Source organism: Vigna unguiculata, chromosome 4 (assembly GCF_004118075.2).
Source record: "Vigna unguiculata cultivar IT97K-499-35 chromosome 4, ASM411807v1, whole genome shotgun sequence".
Taxonomy (NCBI): Eukaryota; Viridiplantae; Streptophyta; class Magnoliopsida; order Fabales; family Fabaceae; genus Vigna; species Vigna unguiculata.
This window is the reverse complement of record NC_040282.1, coordinates 12,690,950-12,711,722: the sequence shown is the minus strand read 5'-3', so window position 1 is coordinate 12,711,722 and position 20,773 is coordinate 12,690,950. Positions and strand designations below refer to the sequence as shown.

Here is a 20,773-nt window from a genome sequence, read left to right as displayed (position 1 = left end):
TTCCATCGTTGCCTTTTCCCAAAAGCAAACAATTGTTTCTCCTCCTATTCATCGCTTTCCATTCTACTTCTATAGTCTTTCTTCGTATGAGAGTAGGTACTTTTTTTTTTCTTAAAATTTGAGGTGCTATTAATAATAATGTGGTATTTTATTTCATTAGATAATTTAAGATACCAATTTATGTCAAACTTCATTGGATAATCTTTACCAATTTTCTGTCAACAAGTTTAATTCTAAGACTGTGAAAACAAATTTAAATTTTCTTTACTTCCACAGATTTTAAAACTTTTGTAACTAAAATATGTGATATACACACCATGTATTCTTTACATATAAATACAATATGAATACAGACAAATGGAATACAAACAAAATATTTTTCTGTTTTTGAAACAAATCATTGAACCCATAAGCACTTTATTGTCAACTCAAAAGAAAAACCATGCATCACTTTCGATAAAATAAATTAAAATAAATGAGGCATTATAACTTAGAGAGCGCAACTTTACTTAAATCCTTTTCCTGAAGCATTCTTGGGAATGGAATCAACAAATGCTACACGCCTTATTTTCTTGTATGGTGTAACCTGAATCCAAGACAATCACACCAAAATAAAAGTAGAAATATTATTTATGCCATAAATATTTATTTAAAGCTCAAATATTTTTCAGTATATTAATTTAGCAATTGTTTCTTTTGTCCTTAAAAGAAATTTTGCAAAAATTTGTCCTACAAAAAATATAACTGTCCTCTCTACTCCTTGAAAGAATCTACAAAAATAGTTTTAATAAACCGTGTTTGGTCCTCAACACTCATTCTACTACTATTATTGTTAAGGTGACAAATGAAGGATACACCACCCACTTCCATTGAATAATATATTGATTAGAAAATTTCACGGGTATCATTGCACCACTAGAAAAGCATAATTTAATTTATTTTACTTTTATAGCGGAAATAACGCATGTACTGTCAAAGATTTAGTGTTTCTATTGGAAGATCTTCAAACGTTTTTTTATATAAAAAAATGATATTATGATTTTCATGAATTTCATCTCTTATTTTTTAGTAATTTAGTGTGAATAATGCATTATTTGTTTCTTTAAAAAAATAAATAATTTACAACAAAATAGGGAAAAAAAAGGATTTATAATATATTTTTCTTTTTATTATAAAATATTTGTGAAACTACATATGACTGAAAATTGGAAGGAAAAAAGACCTGTTTGGCAACAAAATCTATGACTTGAGCTACGCCAAGGGAACTTTGAGGTTGTCTCACAACAAACGCCATGGGCACTTCGCCTGCTTCATTGTCAGGGTATCTGTAAATCATACGTCAACCTTATTACTTCTTTCTCAGATAACATGTTCAAACTATGTATGGTATGTAGTGTAGCATTTAGTCAGGGATGTTGAAATTTTTAATCCGGTAAAATTAAATTAAACAGAGGTTAAGGTTTTTCTTTCCTTTCACAAAATCGATTTACAACAAATAACCCTTTGTGGATTTTGATAATATGTTAGAAGTGAAAATTTAAATCCAACTTAATCTTATAAAATTAGTTTATGATTTAAAATTTAAACTCTATTTATATATAATAAAATTGTCTTATCTTTAATCAGAGTTTCTAATATTAATCGATTCTTTTTTCTTTTCAAAAAGATTTAATGTGATTTTTTTTTCTAAATTAAATTTAACGTCATTTTATTTGATTTGCTTCTGAAACCAAAAAACAACCATATTTTTAGTGATTATATTAACTTATTTATCAATATTATTCTCTAAATAATACAATAAATATTTACAAAAATAAAATAAATCACCTTAAATAAAAAACAGATAATAAAATATTCAACCATCACTTTAAATACATAAATCAAAATGTTTTTTTTAAGTCTATTTTTAGTTAACAACTTTTTATTCCTCTCTTTTGGTAGGTTCTGGTAGGTGTACGACTCTGTAAAACCATTAAAAGAATATAGATATGAAGGCTAAAATATACAAAAAAACAATTTCAATATAAACTAAAACATATGCTTTTAAAAATACTAGACAAAAGCAAAAGAGTTAGTACTAGTATCACAGAAATGGAATGATTAATGAAATAAATAATAGAAGTAATCGATTACAAAAACTAGCGTCCAAATCTTAAAAACAACTTCGTATTTCACAGGGGACAAATGAATATTTTAAAGAAGTATGATGGTATAGTGGAAAAACACATTGAATTGTATAATAATCCATAATTGAATATCAGTGTAGAAAACAATTGAATTTCCTTTTTTCTTTTCCAACAACTTTGTCACTATAAATATAATAACATGTACACCAAACACGATGAAAACCATAAAAATATGCCCGAATCAGATTGGAATAAGACAGTTTGAAAAGTAGAGGAGTGAAAATATAAAATGAAGACCAATTGCCATTTTTTATTCTTTAGGCCCAAGCCAGATTTTGATTAATGAGACTACTTTTGGATTATAATCTTCCATAATTTAAACATAATTCATATAAATTTTAAAAGTCATCTAATAATATATATGTTTTCCTTTTATATTCTCGTTTGAAGAAAATATTTTACAAATTAAGCAAATTATATATATGAACCACCAATTATTATTTTTGTTATAAAAAGGAGTTATTTTTTGTAAGTTTTGATAATCTCTTTGAGAAATGTCTCTCCACTATATTTCATATTAAGTGTAACAAAATATTTTTGTCTTCAACAACGTATTCATATAAAACTATTTAGCAAAAGGTAGCATAATTGGTTGCTAAAAAATTAGAATCTTACGGAATAACTGCAGCATCAAGTATGTCTGGGTGAGATAGGAGCAACTCTTCTAGCTCTGCTGGAGCAACCTGCAATGTACAAAGATATATATTATTTGTAAAAGAAAATTTAGAAAACTAACCCGTAATAAAATAGTAAGATTAAGTCTAACTTATTATTATAAAATTAATTTGAAAAATGAGAAAGAAGAATGTTGGATTTTTAAGATAAAAAAAAATACTAATAATTATATAATAAAACACAGGTTTACTGTGTAATTTAATTAAAACTCATTTTACCTGGTAGCCCTTGTATTTGATAAACTCTTTGAACCTATCGACAACATACAAAAAACCATCATTATCGAAATAACAAAGGTCTCCAGTCCTTAACCACCCATTCACCAAAGTTGCTGAAGTTGCTTCTGGATCATCAACATAACCTACTTCAACATAGTCCATGCATGGGTTAAGTTATAATAATAATAATAATAATAATAATAATAATAATAATATAATTCAATCTTAAGTATAACATATAATGAGATTAGATATTACTAATAATTTGATAACAATAATAAATTTTGTTAAGATATTTTAAGTGAATTTAATACATGTTCATAAGTGTAAGATGATATATGTACCCTTTTATATGCAATAGATTCACCGTAATTAATTGATATAAATTATAATTACCTTTCATAACATAAGGTCCTCTGATCCATAGCTCTCCCCTTTCACCAGGAAACATGAGTTTCCCTGTTTGTGGGTTAACAATTCTTGCTTCTATGTTGGGTATGAGTGTACCTACTGTTCCCACGTGATTAGCCTCCTCAGGAGTCGTTCGGGTAACCGCAGACTCAGTTAAACCGTATCCCTACATTAATATTTACATACCAGATATTCAATTCCTATCATTTCTTCATGGAAAAAAATATATATAAACGAAATTTTATGAAAATCCAATATATTAATCATGTCCTCCTTGCATGATTTTCTCCACAATTATTAGTAAAGAAAGATAATAAAAACTTAAAATTAACTTTATGTATAACTTAACTAAAAAAGTTATGTTGGTTTATGTACTCTCCTGAATTTGGACTCGTCAAGCTCGGAAGCATCGAACACCTCGGACAGCTTGCTGAGCTCGGCAAACCTTATAATTAAAGAATATCGTTCACCACGATTTCTTAGGTAACTGACAAGTGAGTATCCCCTTTTTTCTAGGAACATCACCGTGCGAAGTTATTGGAGAAGTTACGGAAAGATAGAGTGGAGGAAATGGTTAGTGGTTAGCTAGAATCCAGGAAACAAGGTAATTGAAGAGAGAAGGGACCTGATAAATCGGAAAAGGAGAAACAACAGAGGACGGTCGTGAAATAAAGAGAGGGAGAGAGTGAGAACACAAAGAAAAAGAAGAGAAGAAACGCTCTGGTCCCATCGGCAATTTCTCGGACCGAAACATTGGCGCCCACCGTGGGGTCCGGTAAAACTTGAAACCGGCACCACTTATAGAGAAAAGACGTCTAAAAATGGTGATTATGACATCAGAAAATAATAACAACAATCAAGCAACCCTGGAGCAGATCATGCAACACATTGAAACTCTAAGACAGGAAAATGAGGTTATCAGAAAGCAAGCTGACGGTGAGCGAACTCAATGGTTAGCGGAGAGCGAGAGACGACGAGTGGAAATGGAAGTCAAACACGAAAGATTAAGGAAAGAGACGGCGGAGGCAAGGCAATGTTTAGACGAATTGATGCGTCAACAGGAACAATTGCAGAAAAGTAACGAAGAACTACGAGCTTGGATGCGGGAGCATAGCAATCTTGGAGACTCCAATATCAGTCGAAGAGGGGCAGAGCAGGACGAAAGTCATCCATTGGCTAGGGCGATCATGGAGGAGGTAATCCCACCTCATTTCCTTATCCCTAAAGTATCTCCTTTCACCAGTGAGGGTGATCCGGAAGCGCATCTGAAAGCTTTCGAGCACAAATGCTGATATCGAGCGGAAGTGATGCAGTGCATTGCAAAATGTTTGTGGGGACACTCGGGCTCAGCACTGAAGTGGTTCGGCAAGTTACCCAACGCTGCCATCCCTTCTTTCACTGTTTTTTCCCGCCTCTTCCTAGAAAGGTTTGCGGTAAATCGTCCCAAGCAGCTACAAATTGCAGATATGTTCGATATGAAACAACGACAGGAGGAGTCACTGAAACAGTTCCTTAACCAGTTCTGTGACGTTAGCATGGGACTCACAAATCCGAGCGAAGAGATGTTGGTGGGAGCCTTTGTGAAAAGGTTACGAGCAAATCCTTTTAGCGAATCCTTAATCCGAGCCCTAGCCGCTACTTTGGCGGAAGTAAGGAACCGAGCCACCATATGCATAGAAACCGAGGAAGCAATGCAGAGGAAGAGATTGGAAGAAAGGTGACCTCCCTCGCAGGAATATAAGGGAAAGGATGTTCGTCGACAAGTATTGGAAACATCCTCTCCCCACAAAAGAGCCAGTCGCAAGTTCACACCATACAATCCACCTCGTCCATTCGATAAGAAGATAACTAAGTCCATGTGTCCCCAGTTGTCGGAGCCCAAGATTCGAATCTTGAGGGATCATGAACTGATCAAACATCTACGCTTCCCCTTGGAGACTAGTTGGCTTCTTGGAAGAGAGCTATCATCTTGGTGTGAGTTCCACAAAACCCATGGGCACAATACTGAAAATTGTTATTCCCTGACATGTCAGTTGATTAGCTTAGCTCGCCAAGGGCTTATGAACAAATACATCAAAGATTACCTACCCAAGACAGAACCCGCTAAATCATCACTTAAGCCGACGCAAGGGTCTCACGAGATTCCTATCCTGGGGAACTTCAACACAATAGGTGCGGATCGACAAGGTCGGCTAGAAAGCGATACGCCCGAAGTGTAATCATGGCCACAACATTGGGACCGCCATTGCCGATCGTCGATCTGATTTTTACGAAAAAAGATCTAGAGGATGTGGTTCCTCATGAAGACGACCCAGTGGTGTTGTTTGTAATTTTGATGGGGAGAAACGTGCATCGAGTATTGATTGATCAAGGAAGTTCCACCGATGTCATGTTCTGGGAAGCATTCGTCGGTTTGCAGATCCCTAGAGATCAACTTCTGCCATTTGATGGAGTCTTAGTAGGATTCTCGGGAGAACAAGTAGAAGTCCGTGGTTATGTAAACTTGAGAACAACTTTCTCCGACGAGCATGCCGCAAAAACGATAATAATAAAATATATTGTCGTCAATGCTCCATCATCTTACAACATGCTGCTTGGACGACCCTCCCTCAATATGCTTGGAGCCGTGGTCTCCACCACTCACTTAAAAATGAAATTTCCAGCGGAAGGGAGAGTAGTGACAATGAGAGTGGATCAAGAGGTTGCATGTAAATGTTACGAAAGAAGTCTACGCTCACGACGAGATACTTACAATGTCTCTCAACTCCCTGCTCGTACAGATCTTCCAGAAACGGAACTCGACCCTAGGCCGACTACAGACCAAGGACCGAGACCTATAGGTGAACTAAAAGAAGTTGAGATCCTCCCGGGGAGAAAGATGAAAATTGGCGCAGATCTTGACCCAATTACCGAGATGGCCTTGTGCCGTGTCCTGCGTACGAACATGACGTCATTTGCATGGCCGGCCCGAGATATGCCTGGGATCAACCCGGACATACTTTGTCATAGGTTGAATATAAATCCCCAAGTAAAGCCATGAATTCAGAGATGACGCAGGCTCAATGAGGAAAAAGCTCGGGCCGCATCCGAAGAGATAAGGAAACTGATGGAGGCTGAGCATATCCGAGAGAAACAATACCCGGATTGGCTCGCCAATGTAGTAATGGTGAAAAAGGCCAATGGGAAGTGGAGGATGTGTGTTGATTTCACCGACTTGAATTTAGCTTGCCCAAAAGATTCTTATCCATTGCCCAATATCGACATACTCGTAGACCGAGTCTCTGGCTGCGGGTTGCTAAGTTTCATGGATGCATATTCGGGTTACAATCAAATCCGAATGCATCCTTCCGATGAGGATAAAACCGCGTTCATGGGCATTAAGGCGAACTTTTGCTACAAAGTAATGCCTTTTGGCCTTAAAAATGCGGGAGCAACATATCAAAGGATGATGGACAAGATTCTTCAACCTATGTTAGGTCGGAATGTCGAGGCATATTTTGATGATATGGTGGTGACCTCCGTAGGAAATGAAACTCATGCCTTGGATTTGCAGGAACTTTTCGATACGATCAACAAATATCAATTGAAGCTGAATCCTGAAAAATGCGTATTCAGCGTCAAAGCTGGAAAATTCTTAGGATTTATGCTAACCGAGCGAGGCATAGAAGCAAATCCGGACAAATGTCAAGCAATTATAAACATGAGAAGTCCAGGTTGTATGAAGGAGGTCCAACAACTGACAGGTAGGATGGCGGCATTGTCTAGATTCCTCGCAAGAAGTGAAGATAAAGGACGTCCCTATTTCCAATGTTTAAAGAAGAACGAGAAATTCCAATGGGCCTCGGAGTGTGAGGAATCTTTTCTTCAAGTAAGAACTGACTTACCAGTAAAGCAAATACTCAAACGACCAGACATGACAGGGCGACTCGTCAAGTGGGCGATAGAATTGGCGAAATACAATGTATCTTACGAATTCCGAGGTCCTATCTAAGCACAAGTTTTATCAGACTTCGTTGCCGAGCTCACCTTGCCCGCCCCAAACGGATCTGACCTTACTGACCAGAATAACGAAGTGTCTGAATGAATACTATTGGTTGATGGTGCATCTAATCAAAAAGGCAGCGGAGCAGGCGTGGTATTAGAGGGTCTAGGTGGGATCCTTGTAGAACAATCCTTAAAATTTTCCTTCAAAGCTAGCAACAACCAAGCTGAATACAAGGCTCTGATTGCCGGTATGTTATTAGCAAAGGAAATAGGAGCGACTCAACTGGCTGCTCGGAGCGATTCTTTGTTGGTTACAGGCCAAGTCAATGGAGAATTTACTGCCAAAGATCCCCAGCTAGCTAAGTATTTAGATTATGTAAAAACATTGGCTACAGCTTTCCATACTTTTCGATTGACTCATGTCCCACGAGAAGAAAATAGTCGGGCCGACCTCCTGTCTAAACTCGCCAGCTGTACCAAACCCGGTCAACAGAGGTCAGTAATAAAAGAGACCCTAACAACTCCTAGGGTCAACTCGTCTAATGATTTCAGGGTAATGACACTGAACAGAACGCCCACTCCAGAATCTTGGATGACTTCCATCAAAACCTTTTTAGTTGACGGAGTCTTACCAATAGATACCGTTGAGGCACAACGTCTCAAGAAAAGTTCAGCACGGTACACCTTAATAGATGGACATCTGTTTCGTTTTGGGTTCTCGAGGCCTTTATTGACGTGTATTGAGAAAGAAGAGTCTAATAGAGTCATGTCAGAGTTACATGAAGGAATCTGTGGCAATCACGTTGGAGGTCGGACCTTGCTATTGAGGGTCTTAAGAGCAGGGTATTTCTGGCCTACAATGAAAAAAGACTGCATGGAACATGCCAAACGATGTGATCAGTGCCAAAGGCACGGAGATTTCTATCGATCTCCTCCTGAAGGACTACACTCTATACATCCTCCTTGGCCTTTCCATACCTGGGGTATAGATATTCTGGGTCCTTTCCCAACAGTTATTCGGCAATTGAAATACCTTATAGTGGCGATGGAATATCTAACGAAATGGATAGAAGCAGAGCCAGTCGCTTCAATCACTGCATCAAAATAGAAAAATTCTTATGGAAGAACATAGTTTGCCGGTTCGGTGTTCCTTGCAGACTCATATCCGACAATGGCACCCAATTCACCAGTGCGCAGGTTCGACACACATGTAAGCAACTAGAAATCACCCAATGTTTTTCTTCTGTTGAACATCCGTAGACAAATGGCCAGGCAGAAGCAGCGAATAAGGTAATTCTGAAAGCACTTAAGCGCCGAGTACTTGCTTCCAAAACTTCCTGGTCGGATGAAATTCCCAAAATCTTGTGGGCATACCACACCAAACCTCAATCAACTACTCATGAAACTCCCTTCAGTCTAGTTTACGGAACGAACGCCTTATTACCAGTTGAGATCGAGAATTTTTCAGATAGCAGAACTAAAATCACCATGGAGGAGAACAACGAAGGAATCCGAGCTAACTTGGATGTCCTAGACGAAATACGAGAATTGGCACGAATCACCGGAGAGGCCACAAAACGAAGAGTTGAACGAAGGTACCAAACCAAAGTCGTTCCACGCGACTTCAAAGTCGGTGACTTGGTGTTGAGAATAGCACATATGACTGAGGTGGAGGACAAACTATCACCCAAATGGGTCGGTCCTTTTCGGATTAGGGAAGTATTACCTGGAGGCGAATACAAAATGGAAACCTTGGACGGGACCTCTATACCCAGGACATGCAACGCCGCCAATCTGCGCTTCTATTTTAGTTAGCACTCTATTTCCTTTTCTTCTCCATTTTTTGTAACAAACTGTTGGCACATTTTCTTTCCTTTGAAATAATAAAACCCCACACTCTTTTTCCCTGTCACACGACACGGTTTTTTAACGAGGTGGGAGTTGTTCAAGTAATGTGTTTAAAATTTTCTCTCTCAATTCATATAACAAAACCTCAGTACGCTGAGGGCTAAGTCGGTCCGACTACTCGATAAAAGGATAATAAAACCTCAGTACGTTGAGGGCTCAATGCGATCCGACTTTATCGTTAAAACCTCAGTACACTGAGGGCTCAATGCGGTCCGACTTTACCGTGAAACCTCAGTACGCTGAGGGCTCAATGCGGTCCGACTTTATCTTCAAAACCTTAGTACGCTGAGGGCTAAGTCGGTCCGACTTCTCAATAAAAAGAAGTTTAAACCTCAGTACGCTGAGGGCTCAATGCGGTCCGACTTTATCGTTAAAACCTTAGTACGCTGAGGGCTCGATGCGATCCGAATTTATCTTCAAAACCTCAGTATGCTGAGGGCTTAGTCGGTCCGAATTCTCGATCAAATGAAGTTAAAACCTCAATACGCTGAGGGTTGAGTTGGTCCGACTCCTCGATAAAAAGAAGTTAAAACCTCAGTACGCTGAGGGCTAAGTCGGTCCGACTCCTCAATAAAAAGAAGTTAAAACCTCAGTATGCTGAGGGCTAAGTCGGTCCGACTCCTTGATAAAAAGAAGATAAAACCTCAGTACACTGAGGGCTAAATCGGTTCGATCTAGCCACACAAAACGTTGAGGATTTCGTCGATCCAACTCAGGATATGTGACCATATGTCCCTGCTTAGCCGAACCGATCATGCGATCGAATGCCGAGCACCTCGTCCATCCCCAAATGGTGAATCGCTCAAATATTTAAGATACATGGTGATTCGCTCAAATATTCAAGGTACTTTTTCCGATCTTAGTAATAAGCATAATAATGTTAAAGCATATTTTCATTTCCTCTTTAGTTGTTATCTTAAGAATATCTCATACTATGAGGTATTATTTCTTCTATATTTCATTTTTTGACCAACGTGGTCCGATTTTACGTACCACTCGCCTCTATCTGGCAAGTCAATCTTATCTACAGGAATTCCTGAGTTAGAATACTTTTAAGTCAAAACATTTTCACCCAGACATAGCCAAATCTCAAACTTAATATAAAACAGAAATTACTCAATGTTCACAAAATTCGAAATCCTTGTAAAATAAAAGAAAATATTTTTGAAGTCTAAACTATTACAAAGATGTTATTAATCATCGGTTATCTCGACGAGCTGGCCATCCACCACTTCTTTAGTAATATCAGCACCTGAGATATCAGCATCAGGGCAGAGTACTTTGATTTGGTTCAAGGCTAGTTGAAATCCTTGATTCAAAGTGGTGCACAGTTAGTCGGCCATCTCCTCCTTTTCATTTTCCAGCTTCTTACACTTCTCTACCAATTCCTGAACTTGAGTTTCATAAGTTTCCATCTTCGGAGTCAACTCGTCGACTTTAACTTTCAGAGTCGCCAACTCGGTTTCTTTGCCACCCAATTCGATTTCTTTATCTTTTAAAACTTGACGAATCTTGACGAGCTCGGCTGCATCAGATCGGAGTTTTTCATCTCCTTTTTAGAAGCCTCAATCTCACGTATCAAGCTAGATTCTTTTAATTCTAACGCCTCTAAGCGGTTGACCAAGAACAGGGAGGACGCTTTGGCTTGATGCAAATAGCGAAGCAGTCCTTCTCGGGTCGAATTAGAAACCTGTTTTGAAAGAATGACATCATCCGTGGCTGAAAAATTATGAGCTCGTCCATGAGCTATGTGTTCAAAATCCTCATCCCAAAAACTCTTCCTCGAACTCGTTACTGTCGCTTTCCGGATCTCCGTGATATCTGGCAAGGAGTCAATATAATCCGAAGTTTCTGAGATGGGAGGTTGATTCCCTCCGCTTACCACTTTCCTTTTCTTCAAAGTTGGCTCTCGTATTGTAATTCCGGGTCCACTCTCTGGTTCCTTATGCGAAGACGAGCCCTGGACTGGGGAGCTCGCCCCGATTTTGATGTTCACTTTCTGTTTGATATGCCGCAAAAGGTCCTTTTGAGAGAGAGCCATTTGTTTTTCTGCGAATTTCGAAAGGTCAGTATTCAAGAGTTATGAGCACAAAGATTGACCAAAATGAGCAATAAACTTTGTTAAGTCAGATTAATACCAACGAAAACTCTTAAATCTACTTCCCGGTACTCAAGCTCTAAGATCTTTTGAATGTCGAAAATGACTTCTAGACCCATCAACTCCTCACAGCCCTTTCGATCAGCTGGGTTTGAGTCTTCAAGTTGACGTGTGACCTTTGGAGAGGGGTTTTTTGTCCAGTACAGAGGGAACCCTTCTAGCAAGGTCGGATTGTGGGAAGGTGCCAAGATTTTTATAAAAGCCCCTTTAAAACCTTTATAGGAGGATTGATATAACGCAAAAAGAGCTCGGCCACTTACTCCATTCAGAGAAGTCCATAGCAGTTTCGAACTATTTTTTAACTCAAAGAAATATAGAAACATGTTCGGCGTAGGTCGGATCCCAAGACCACTGCACAAGATATGAAAAGCACGGACGAAGGCCCAACTATTACGATGTAGTTGAGCAGGCGCCACATTCAACACGGTTAATAACCCTTTTTCAAAATCATTGAAGGGGAGTCTGAAACCGAGTCTTTCAAATAAGGTAACATAAATAAAAGTGAAAGTCTACAAAGGCGGGAGAGTGCCATCCCTACACACGGGTTCGTCTAATTCACACAATCCCACAACCACGTCGTTTTCATCATCCTTACATAAAGCCTATTTTTCCCTAAGGGTTTGGATTCGTCTCTCGGTGCAAAAACCAGTACACTCTCTTTTTAGATTTAATGGAGCCCAAGGGTATTGTGAGTCGTAGGAAGTCATCTTGGATCTACTAAGGTCAAACAAAATGAATTTAAGCATAAACCCTAAATCTCTTAAAAACAAGCAAGAAATAAGACAAATACGACTCCCAGATACACCCGCTGCTTTAAATCTAAAAATTTTCATAGAAAGGTTTTGGAAAGAAAAACGAAAGTAATCTATAAACCTGAGTATCAATCTAAACTAAATTAGGGTTTACCAGCCTGAAAGGTTCAAGAAACAGAAAGAATTGTGCATGCAAGAATGCCATCATCAACAATAAATTTCAGGAAAGGTAAGTGAAATACATACCTTGGTTGGAGTCACAGACAGGGAAAACAGAAACACAATGGTGGAAGTCGCGAAGGGTGCACCGGACAAGGGTTACCGAGAAATTGTTGCAAATAAACAAGAAAGAAGGTGAGGGATGTTTTAGAAAACGAAACGATTACCTTTATTCAAATTATAACCGTTAGATTCAAAAACCACTATCGGTTCGATAAGCTGACACGTGTAAGGTTAGGTGATCGTAATAAGTGAAGACAGAAACGTCATGTCATTGATGGGTCATTGACTGGAATGGGAGATAAGACAACTTCTCACAGTGCAAGCACAATGAAAAGTTGGAGGGCTGTGTACTCTCCTGGATTTGGACTCGTCAAGCTCGGAAGCATCGGACACCTCGGACAGCTCGCTAAGCTCGTCAAACCTTAAATTAAAGAATATCGTTCACCACGATTTCTTAGGTAACTAACAAGTGAGTATCCCCTTTTTTCTAGGAACATCACCGTGCGAAGTTATCGGAGAAGTTACGGAAAGATATAGTGGAGGAAATGGTTAGTGGTTAGTTAGAATCCAGGAAACAAGGTAACTGAAGAGAGAAGGGACTTGATAAATCGGAAAAAGAGAAACAACAGAGGACGGCCGTGAAACAGAGAGAGGGAGAGAGTGAGAACACAAAGAAAAAGAAGAGAAAAAACGCTAAGAGAAAAAACGCTATGGTCCCATCGGCAATTTCTCGGACCGGAACAATTTACTTTTTTTTTTTCATTTATCTATCGCTAACTTTAACTTATGAATAACTTTATTTCATTTTTCTTCTAAAGATACTTGTACGAATATTATAAAACAAAAACAAATATTCAACCCACAACTTGTACAAACAAAAATAAACACTGAACTCAAAAGCTATTAATGAGTTAAATTTTTTTGTTAATTAAATTATTTTGAAAGGCAATAAAATTGGTAATTATATATAAAGTTAATAGAAAGTGATAATATGATAATGATTCAGGGTTTTATTAAATAATATAAAAACCATAATTTGTTCATTTTCAACAAAATATGTATTTTTCTTTATTTACATAACTTGGCTAAGCCAACGATAGGGACAACACATTTTTAAAATAAATATTAAAATTCAATTTATTAGTGTCTACTTTAGAACGATAAAAATAAAAAATACTATCATACAATTAAATAAATAAGTATAAAATATGTATAGTTAATATAGACTAAATCCACTACAACTAATAAATAATTCAAATTAAGATAACGGACTCTAAAATTGTAAGTAGCTAACATAACCTTTTGAGTTACATGATATTTAATAAATATTTTCACTTTATACATTTAACTTTAGTTTAGTCATGCAGTATGCAATAATATTAATTTAATTTAATATTAATCAGTACCGATTTTAGATATTTTAACTCAACTTTTAATTTATAGAAATAGATGTTAGCCTGATAACATTCATATTTTTAGTGTTCTCATTTGTTTGTGATTTAATTCCAATACTAATTTAGTTAGGGCACTTCTATTGCAGAAGTCACTATTTGAAATGTTAATTTAACTTTTATGGGTTTTATATTATTTTAAGTCTCTCTAAATACGTTTTTTATATCGCATAACCGTTATTTTTTTTTTTGTATTCTTATATTTGTTAGCATAATGGGTGGGGATTGTTGATATTGTTGCGGAGACAAGTTGTTTACAAATACATGTATCCAAATGCACGGTAAAGAGATGTTCATGCAACTTCAATAACGACACAAAACATGCAGAAAAATTCTTCTTATTTATCGAAGCTTCTACAAAGGTTATTAGTCAAAGATTTTAGACAGTTCAGCTCAAACATTATTTTTTTGTTGTTGTAAAGAAGCCAAATACATTACACGAGAATTACATATTTTAAGCACCATTTTTTTTTACGTTGATCAATATCCCTTCTACATTTTGTTTCAACCTGAGATTATATTTCAAGTTATGTTTTCTAAGTATTGTCTCTAGTTAAATTTTTTTTAGGTTTACCTTGTATTGTTTAAAGTCTGTGTAATATTGGGGTCCATTAAATATGTAGCCTGAGAGATGATATACCTCGTATTTATTTTTTAAAAAGGTTTGAATACTCATAGTACTTTATTTCTATTATATTTTTTTTTGTCGATAAAAAAAAGAGAAAAAATTTCTTATCTTCAATTTATTTATTTTTTATTATCATCTCATTTTACCTTTTTTTTTTATCTGATATTAGGTCAAGGATAAACTCATCTGATTATTTAAATCATGTTGATTATGTGAAATATTAAATTTGGAGTCATTTTGACTTTTTCTTTCTATAATAATATTATTCATGCACTGTATTGATTATGACTAATCTCGAAACTTTGGTAAAGTTTTCTCTCAACACGTTTTCCCTGTCCTTTAACTCAAAAAACCTCTATAAAAGGAATGAATCTAACATGTACGGCTTAATTTTAAAAGGCAGATATACCAATTTTTATTTATTATATCTGAATTACTTAGCACATAAAATAAACATATTAATTGTTTCATACTATGATTAAAAAAAATTATCATCGTGTAAAATATTTTTATTTAGTTTATGATAACTATTCCAAAATTCATCACGTAACATGATTTCTAACTTATTTTTGACATGAAAAGTAGATTGACTTTTATAAAATACGTTTTAGAAATGACATCATTTATGCATTTATTTAAATAGTTACAATTTCATTTAGTGAAACAATTTTACACTATTACCTACTACCTACCCTTATATGAAAATGAAATTATTTAAGTTTATACCGAATGAAAGGTTTCGTTAAATTTATTTAATGTTCTTGATATTATAAAATAAAAATAAATTATTTAAAACAACTTCATAACTTCATGTTTATTTGAATTATATTTAAGTTTAAAAATAAGAATAGTTTTAAGATAGTTAAAATAAATAAAATTGGAATGATTAAAATTTTATTTATATTTAAGTTCGAGTACTTTTTTCTCTGTCTAAAATTAAGTCAAGAACAAATAATTGATTTGTAACCGTCAATATAAATTTTAGAATAACTATTTAAATTATACTAGTGTAAACACAGGCGCTATCGCGCCTGTGTGTACGCATTTTTTGAATTATATTAAGACTTGATGATATTGTAATGTTATTAATTTAATAAACAAAATAAAAGTATATTTATAAAAAATAAAATAAAATGTACGAAGAAAATAAGAGAAAAATAACTATTGATGAATAATAAGAGAAAAAAAGAAAAAAGAGATAAGTAAATATAATTTTATAAAAACTTATAAAAATAACCGTTAATTTTTAAAAATTTAATAAATAATTAAATTATAAAGGGTAAAGTTGGAATTATGAAATGTGGACACAAAAGAGGGAATCCCCTTTATATATAGTTATAGATTAACTCGCGAACACAGACACGATTGTGCTTGTGTGTTTAGATTTTTTAATTTTTAAGAAATTTAAGTTAAAATTAATAATAAATATATAATTAATTTTTTAAATAATTGTTAAATGTAAAATTAAAAAAATTAAAAAAATATATATATACTTTTTAAATAATGATTTAAGATAAAAGAGATTTTTAAAATAATAATTTAAAATAAAATAGATTTTTAAAATAACGGTTAAAAATAAATTATTTATAAAATAATTAATTTTTAAAATATGTAAAAGTAAAATTGATATTATGAAATGTAAACATAAAAAAATCTCTTTATAAATTGTTATATAGATATGTAAAATAGAAAAATAATATTTTAACTACTAAATTTTGATAACTTTCTTATAATTTTAATATTTTCTTTTAAATAATTTTTTATTTTTATTTTTCTCATTTTTAAATTTTTAAAGCCACTTATAAAAATAACAAATCATATTATAAAAAAAAATTATCAAAATTTAGTAATATATATATATATATATATATATATATATATATATATATATATATATATATATATATGATTTTACAGAAAACCGAGGAGGAAATATGAAAATAGGATGCAAATTTGAAGTACCTGCATGACTAGGACCTTGGGGAACTTAGCTTTGAAAGCTTCATCGGTTTCCTTCCTCAGTGGGGCTCCACCGCACACGATCCCTTCCAACGACGTCAAATCGTATCCGTCTGTCACTTTGTCCTTCGTCACAGCTACAACCAGTGCCGGCACCATTGTAATGTGCGTCACTCGGAACCTCTCCGTGGCGCTCAGCATTGCCCTCAAACTGAACCTCTCCATTATCACCACCGTATCCGACAGCACCATCGCCCCGAGGCTGAAGGTGAAACCGTACACGTGGAAATATGGCACCGTATAGAGGTACACCGCAGGCTCCGCGCGCTTCGTGCGGACCGTGTCGTTTCCCGCGGCTATTGCGGTTAGGTTGCGGTGAGTAAGCATAACGCCCTTCACCTTCCCCGTCGTGCCGGAAGAGTACAGAATCGCTGCCACGTCGGACTGAGTCACCGGCGTGGGGGACACGGTTGGACTCAGTGGCTGAATCTTAGTCCTGGTGAGCGAGTCGAACTCAGGCGAGTCGAGGAGGACCGTACGGACATGGAACTCGCGTGTTTTTTCGGCGTTTGAAGTCACAGCGAAAACGATGGTGGGTTTGCTGAGGTGGAAGAGGCGCGTGAGCTCGGAGCGTGTGGAAAGAGGGTTCGCGGGGGAGACGACCACGCCAAGGGAGAGGAGCGCGAAGCAGAGGATCGGAACTTGGATGATGTTAGGGGAGAGAACGAGCGCGGTGTGGGCTTTTGATAGTTTGAGAACTGTGGCGAGGTTGGCGGCTAGGTTCTCAGCGCGGTGGATGAGTTCGCCGTAGGAGAGGCTGTGGCCGGAGGTAGAGTCGATAACGGCGGTTGAGGAATCGGGAAAGTGAGAGTTGCAACGGAGGGAGAGAACGTAGGAAGCCGCGGAGATGGCGGCGTTGGGAGGAGGGAGAATAAGTGGTGGTTTGAGGCTGTGGAAGGTTCTGGAAGCGGGATTGAAACCGCTCCTTGGATCTGTGACGGGTGGGAATGTAGCTGCCATCTTCTCCACGTGAAGGGTGTTCGGATGAAGTGTCTCTCGATATATAGTGTGCACTGTCATGTTCGCCCGATAATGCTTTTGGTTTGTATTTACGAAAATAATATTTCGACAAAGGGAGTTTAAAATTTTTTATTACGAATGCTTAATTAAAGCAAACATTACACGTGCGAGAAAGATTGTTTTTACAAACTGAAAGAGAGAGCGCAAAAGGCAGAGAAAGTTCTGAGCATTGTAGTGACAAAGTGAAATAGAGAGAGTGAAATACAATGAAAATTTCGAGCAGTGGTGGAGACAGGGAGAGAGATAGTAGCCGCCCACCTCAAGTTCTCGCCGACAACCATTTGATAGTTCACACCGGAGGCCACTTTCACTATTTCCAGTGAATATCATTCATCCCGACCGTTACATTTATAGTTCAGTGTGATTTTCTAGTGGTCTGTGTGGGGTTTGCGGAGACTACGACGACCTTCAAACGTTGACGGGAAGGATTTCGTCATCCACAGTGTTGCATTGTAAGTTTGTTGTACTTTCATTAGACACGTGCCTACGTCTTCGATGATGATGAAGGTTTTTTTTTTGGTAAAGTTTTGAGCTTTGGTGGAAAAAAGTTGTTTTTTTTTTTGTTTTGGATGGAAGTTTGCAAAACTGATTTGGTGGTGTTGTCGTCACTGTTTTGTGCATTTGTAGTGCCCATTGGTATAGTTTGCTTTTGTGTGTTCTAGAGTTGTGGCTCTTTGCAATTTTTGAAGAAAACACATTCGGGGAATTGTGTATTTGGGTGCTTATGTGTTGTTGTTTGGATTTTTTCATTTTCTATTTCAATGTGATGTATGTAGTAACATTTGTATTATTTGTTTGACATGAAGAACTACAACAGATAAGACAGCAAGACATTTAGGATTGGATTCTAGATTTTGACAACATCCACAGGCATGACGTCCTTCAATACTACGACGTCTTTGTTAAAAGTTAGTTGTTATCGAAGTTCTTTGATGATATTGTAAAGCACTTCCAAGAGCAAAATTCTGGATTGAACACGAATGAAATGAAGTGCATGCAGTGGTGTCAATTAATTTGAGTGGAGTGTGATATTTTGATAAAGTTATTTGTTTTGTTGACTAAAAACATATGGTAGATCCCCTGATTTTTTGTAATGGGTGCCCACATGAAGGACATATGTGTTATTGAAGTTTGACTGAATATTAATTTGGAACTTTGTTGTTCATTTATATGTTGACAGTTTTTATATATCTGCAACTGCAGTGTAAAAATTGCAACAATACTCCCCACATTTGAATGCTTTAGTCTCCACTTATTTAAGCTTTGATGTAATTTATAATTTTGAAGGACCAAAACCACCCATGTTAGTCAATATACAATGTTCAGGTTATGGAAATTGTATGATGTAGAATGTGTGTAAGTGAATGCATTGTGTGATCACAAAACCATATTGAAATTTTTTTAAAAGATGCAATTGCAGTCCAGAATTTACAACACTAGTCCCAGATAATAATTCTTAACTCCCCAATTACTGATGAGTTGAGGATTTTGACAACTTTCAAGCAACATAAGCACGAACTATGGTGGATATGCAGTGTTTCGTTTATTGAAATTGTATGAAGGACAATGGGTGTTATGATATTTTAATTTTTTAACCAACTGCAAGACCGATTAGGAATTTGCAACACTGCTCCCCACATATCAATAGTTGACTCCCCAGTTACGGGTTGAGTTGATGATTTTGAGAATTGTCAAGTAAGACAAGCACCGACGTTAGTAAATGAAAATTAGATGATGGAAAATTTCTTAAAGTGGGTAAATTATGTGACCCCGATACCATATTTGATTTACTTTTAAAAAAATCTGCAACCTTGGAACATAATGTCCAACTTAACTCCCCACATATTAATGCTTGACTTCCCACTTACGTATAACATGAGTATTTTAGCAGTTGTCATGTAAGACAACCACCCATCCACTTAAGTGAATGGAGATTGGATGGAAAATTTATTTAAGTGGCTGAATTGTGTGATCCCAATATGATATTTAAATTAGTTTTAAAAATATCTACAACCTGGAAACATAATGTTCAACTTAACTCCCCACATATTAATTCCTGACTCCCTAGTTAAGTATGACTTGAATATTTTGTCAATTGTCAAGTAAGAAAGTACCCACGTCAGTCAATGAAAATTGGAAGATGAAAAATTTGTTTAAGTGGGTGAATTGTGTGATCCCAATACGATATTTAAATTAGTTTTAAAAATATTTGCAATCTGGATACATAATGTTCAACTTAACTCCCCACATATTAATTCTTGACTGCCCAGTTATGTATGACTTGAGTATTTTGTCAATTGTCAATTAAGAATGCACCCACGCAAGTCAATGGAGATTGGAAGATGGAAAATTTGTTTAAGTGGGTGAACTGTGTAATCTCAATATGATATTTAATTTAATTTTAAAAATATCTAGAACTTGGAAACATAATGTCCAACTAAACTCCTCACATATTAATTCTTGACTCCCCAATAACATATAACTTATGTATTTTGTCAATTGTCAAGTAAGAAAACACCCACGTTAGTGAATTGAGATTGGATGATGGAAAATTTGTTTAAGTGGGTGAATTGTGTGATCCCAATACGATATTTAAATTAATTTTCTTAATATTTGCAATCGGGAAACATAATGTTCAAATTAACTCCCCACATATTAATTCCTGACTCCCCACTTTAGTATGACTTGAGTATTTTGTCAATTGTCAAGTAAGAAAGCACCCACGTCAGTGAATGAAGATTGGCTGATGGAAAATTTGTTTAAGTGGGTGAATTGTGAGATCTCAATACGATATTTAAATTAGTTTTAAAAATATCTGCAACTGGAAAACATAATGTTCAACTTAACTTTCCACATAGTAATTCCTGACTCCCTAGTTACGTACGAGTTGAGTATTTTGTCAATTGTCAAGTAATAAATTATAGGGGAGAATTCGGTCCCCTGGAACACGAATTCTACCTTACAAAATGTAATTTTTTTTGTATCCCAGTCAGAATTCGGTCCCCAAGGACCCGAATTCTGAACTGGGTTTTTTATTTTTTTTTCATTTTCTTTAAATAAATAAGAATTAAGATTTTTGATTCTTGACTCCCCAATAACATATAACTTATGTATTTTGTCAATTGTCAAGTAAGAAAGCAC

At 36.0% G+C, this 20,773-nt stretch overlaps 1 protein-coding gene across 1 annotated transcript; it reads right to left on the bottom strand.

Moving 5' to 3' along the window:
- Window positions 1–304: 304 nt before the first annotated feature.
- Window positions 305–17,913, bottom strand: LOC114182425 (4-coumarate--CoA ligase-like 9). Its single transcript, XM_028069294.1, has 6 exons — window positions 16,556–17,913; window positions 3,476–3,656; window positions 3,080–3,222; window positions 2,802–2,869; window positions 1,223–1,325; window positions 305–586 (listed from the first exon to the last, which is right to left on the bottom strand). The coding sequence occupies exons 1-6, from the start codon at window positions 17,630–17,632 to the stop codon at window positions 506–508; spliced, it is 1,653 nt and encodes a 550-aa protein (XP_027925095.1). The 5' UTR covers window positions 17,633–17,913; the 3' UTR covers window positions 305–505.
- Window positions 17,914–20,773: the final 2,860 nt, after the last annotated feature.

Bases quoted from the DNA above. Each gene is read 5' to 3' on its own strand.
- LOC114182425 (XM_028069294.1), bottom strand. From the start codon at position 17,632: ATGACAGTGCACACTATATATCGAGAGACACTTCATCCGAACACCCTT. The intron at 3,657-16,555 runs GTACTTCAAATT...ATATTAATGTAG, and splicing joins CCAAGGTCCTAGTCATGCAG to GGATACGGTTTAACTGAGTC. The intron at 2,870-3,079 runs GTAAAATGAGTT...TGTACATTGCAG, and splicing joins TCAAATACAAGGGCTACCAG to GTTGCTCCAGCAGAGCTAGA.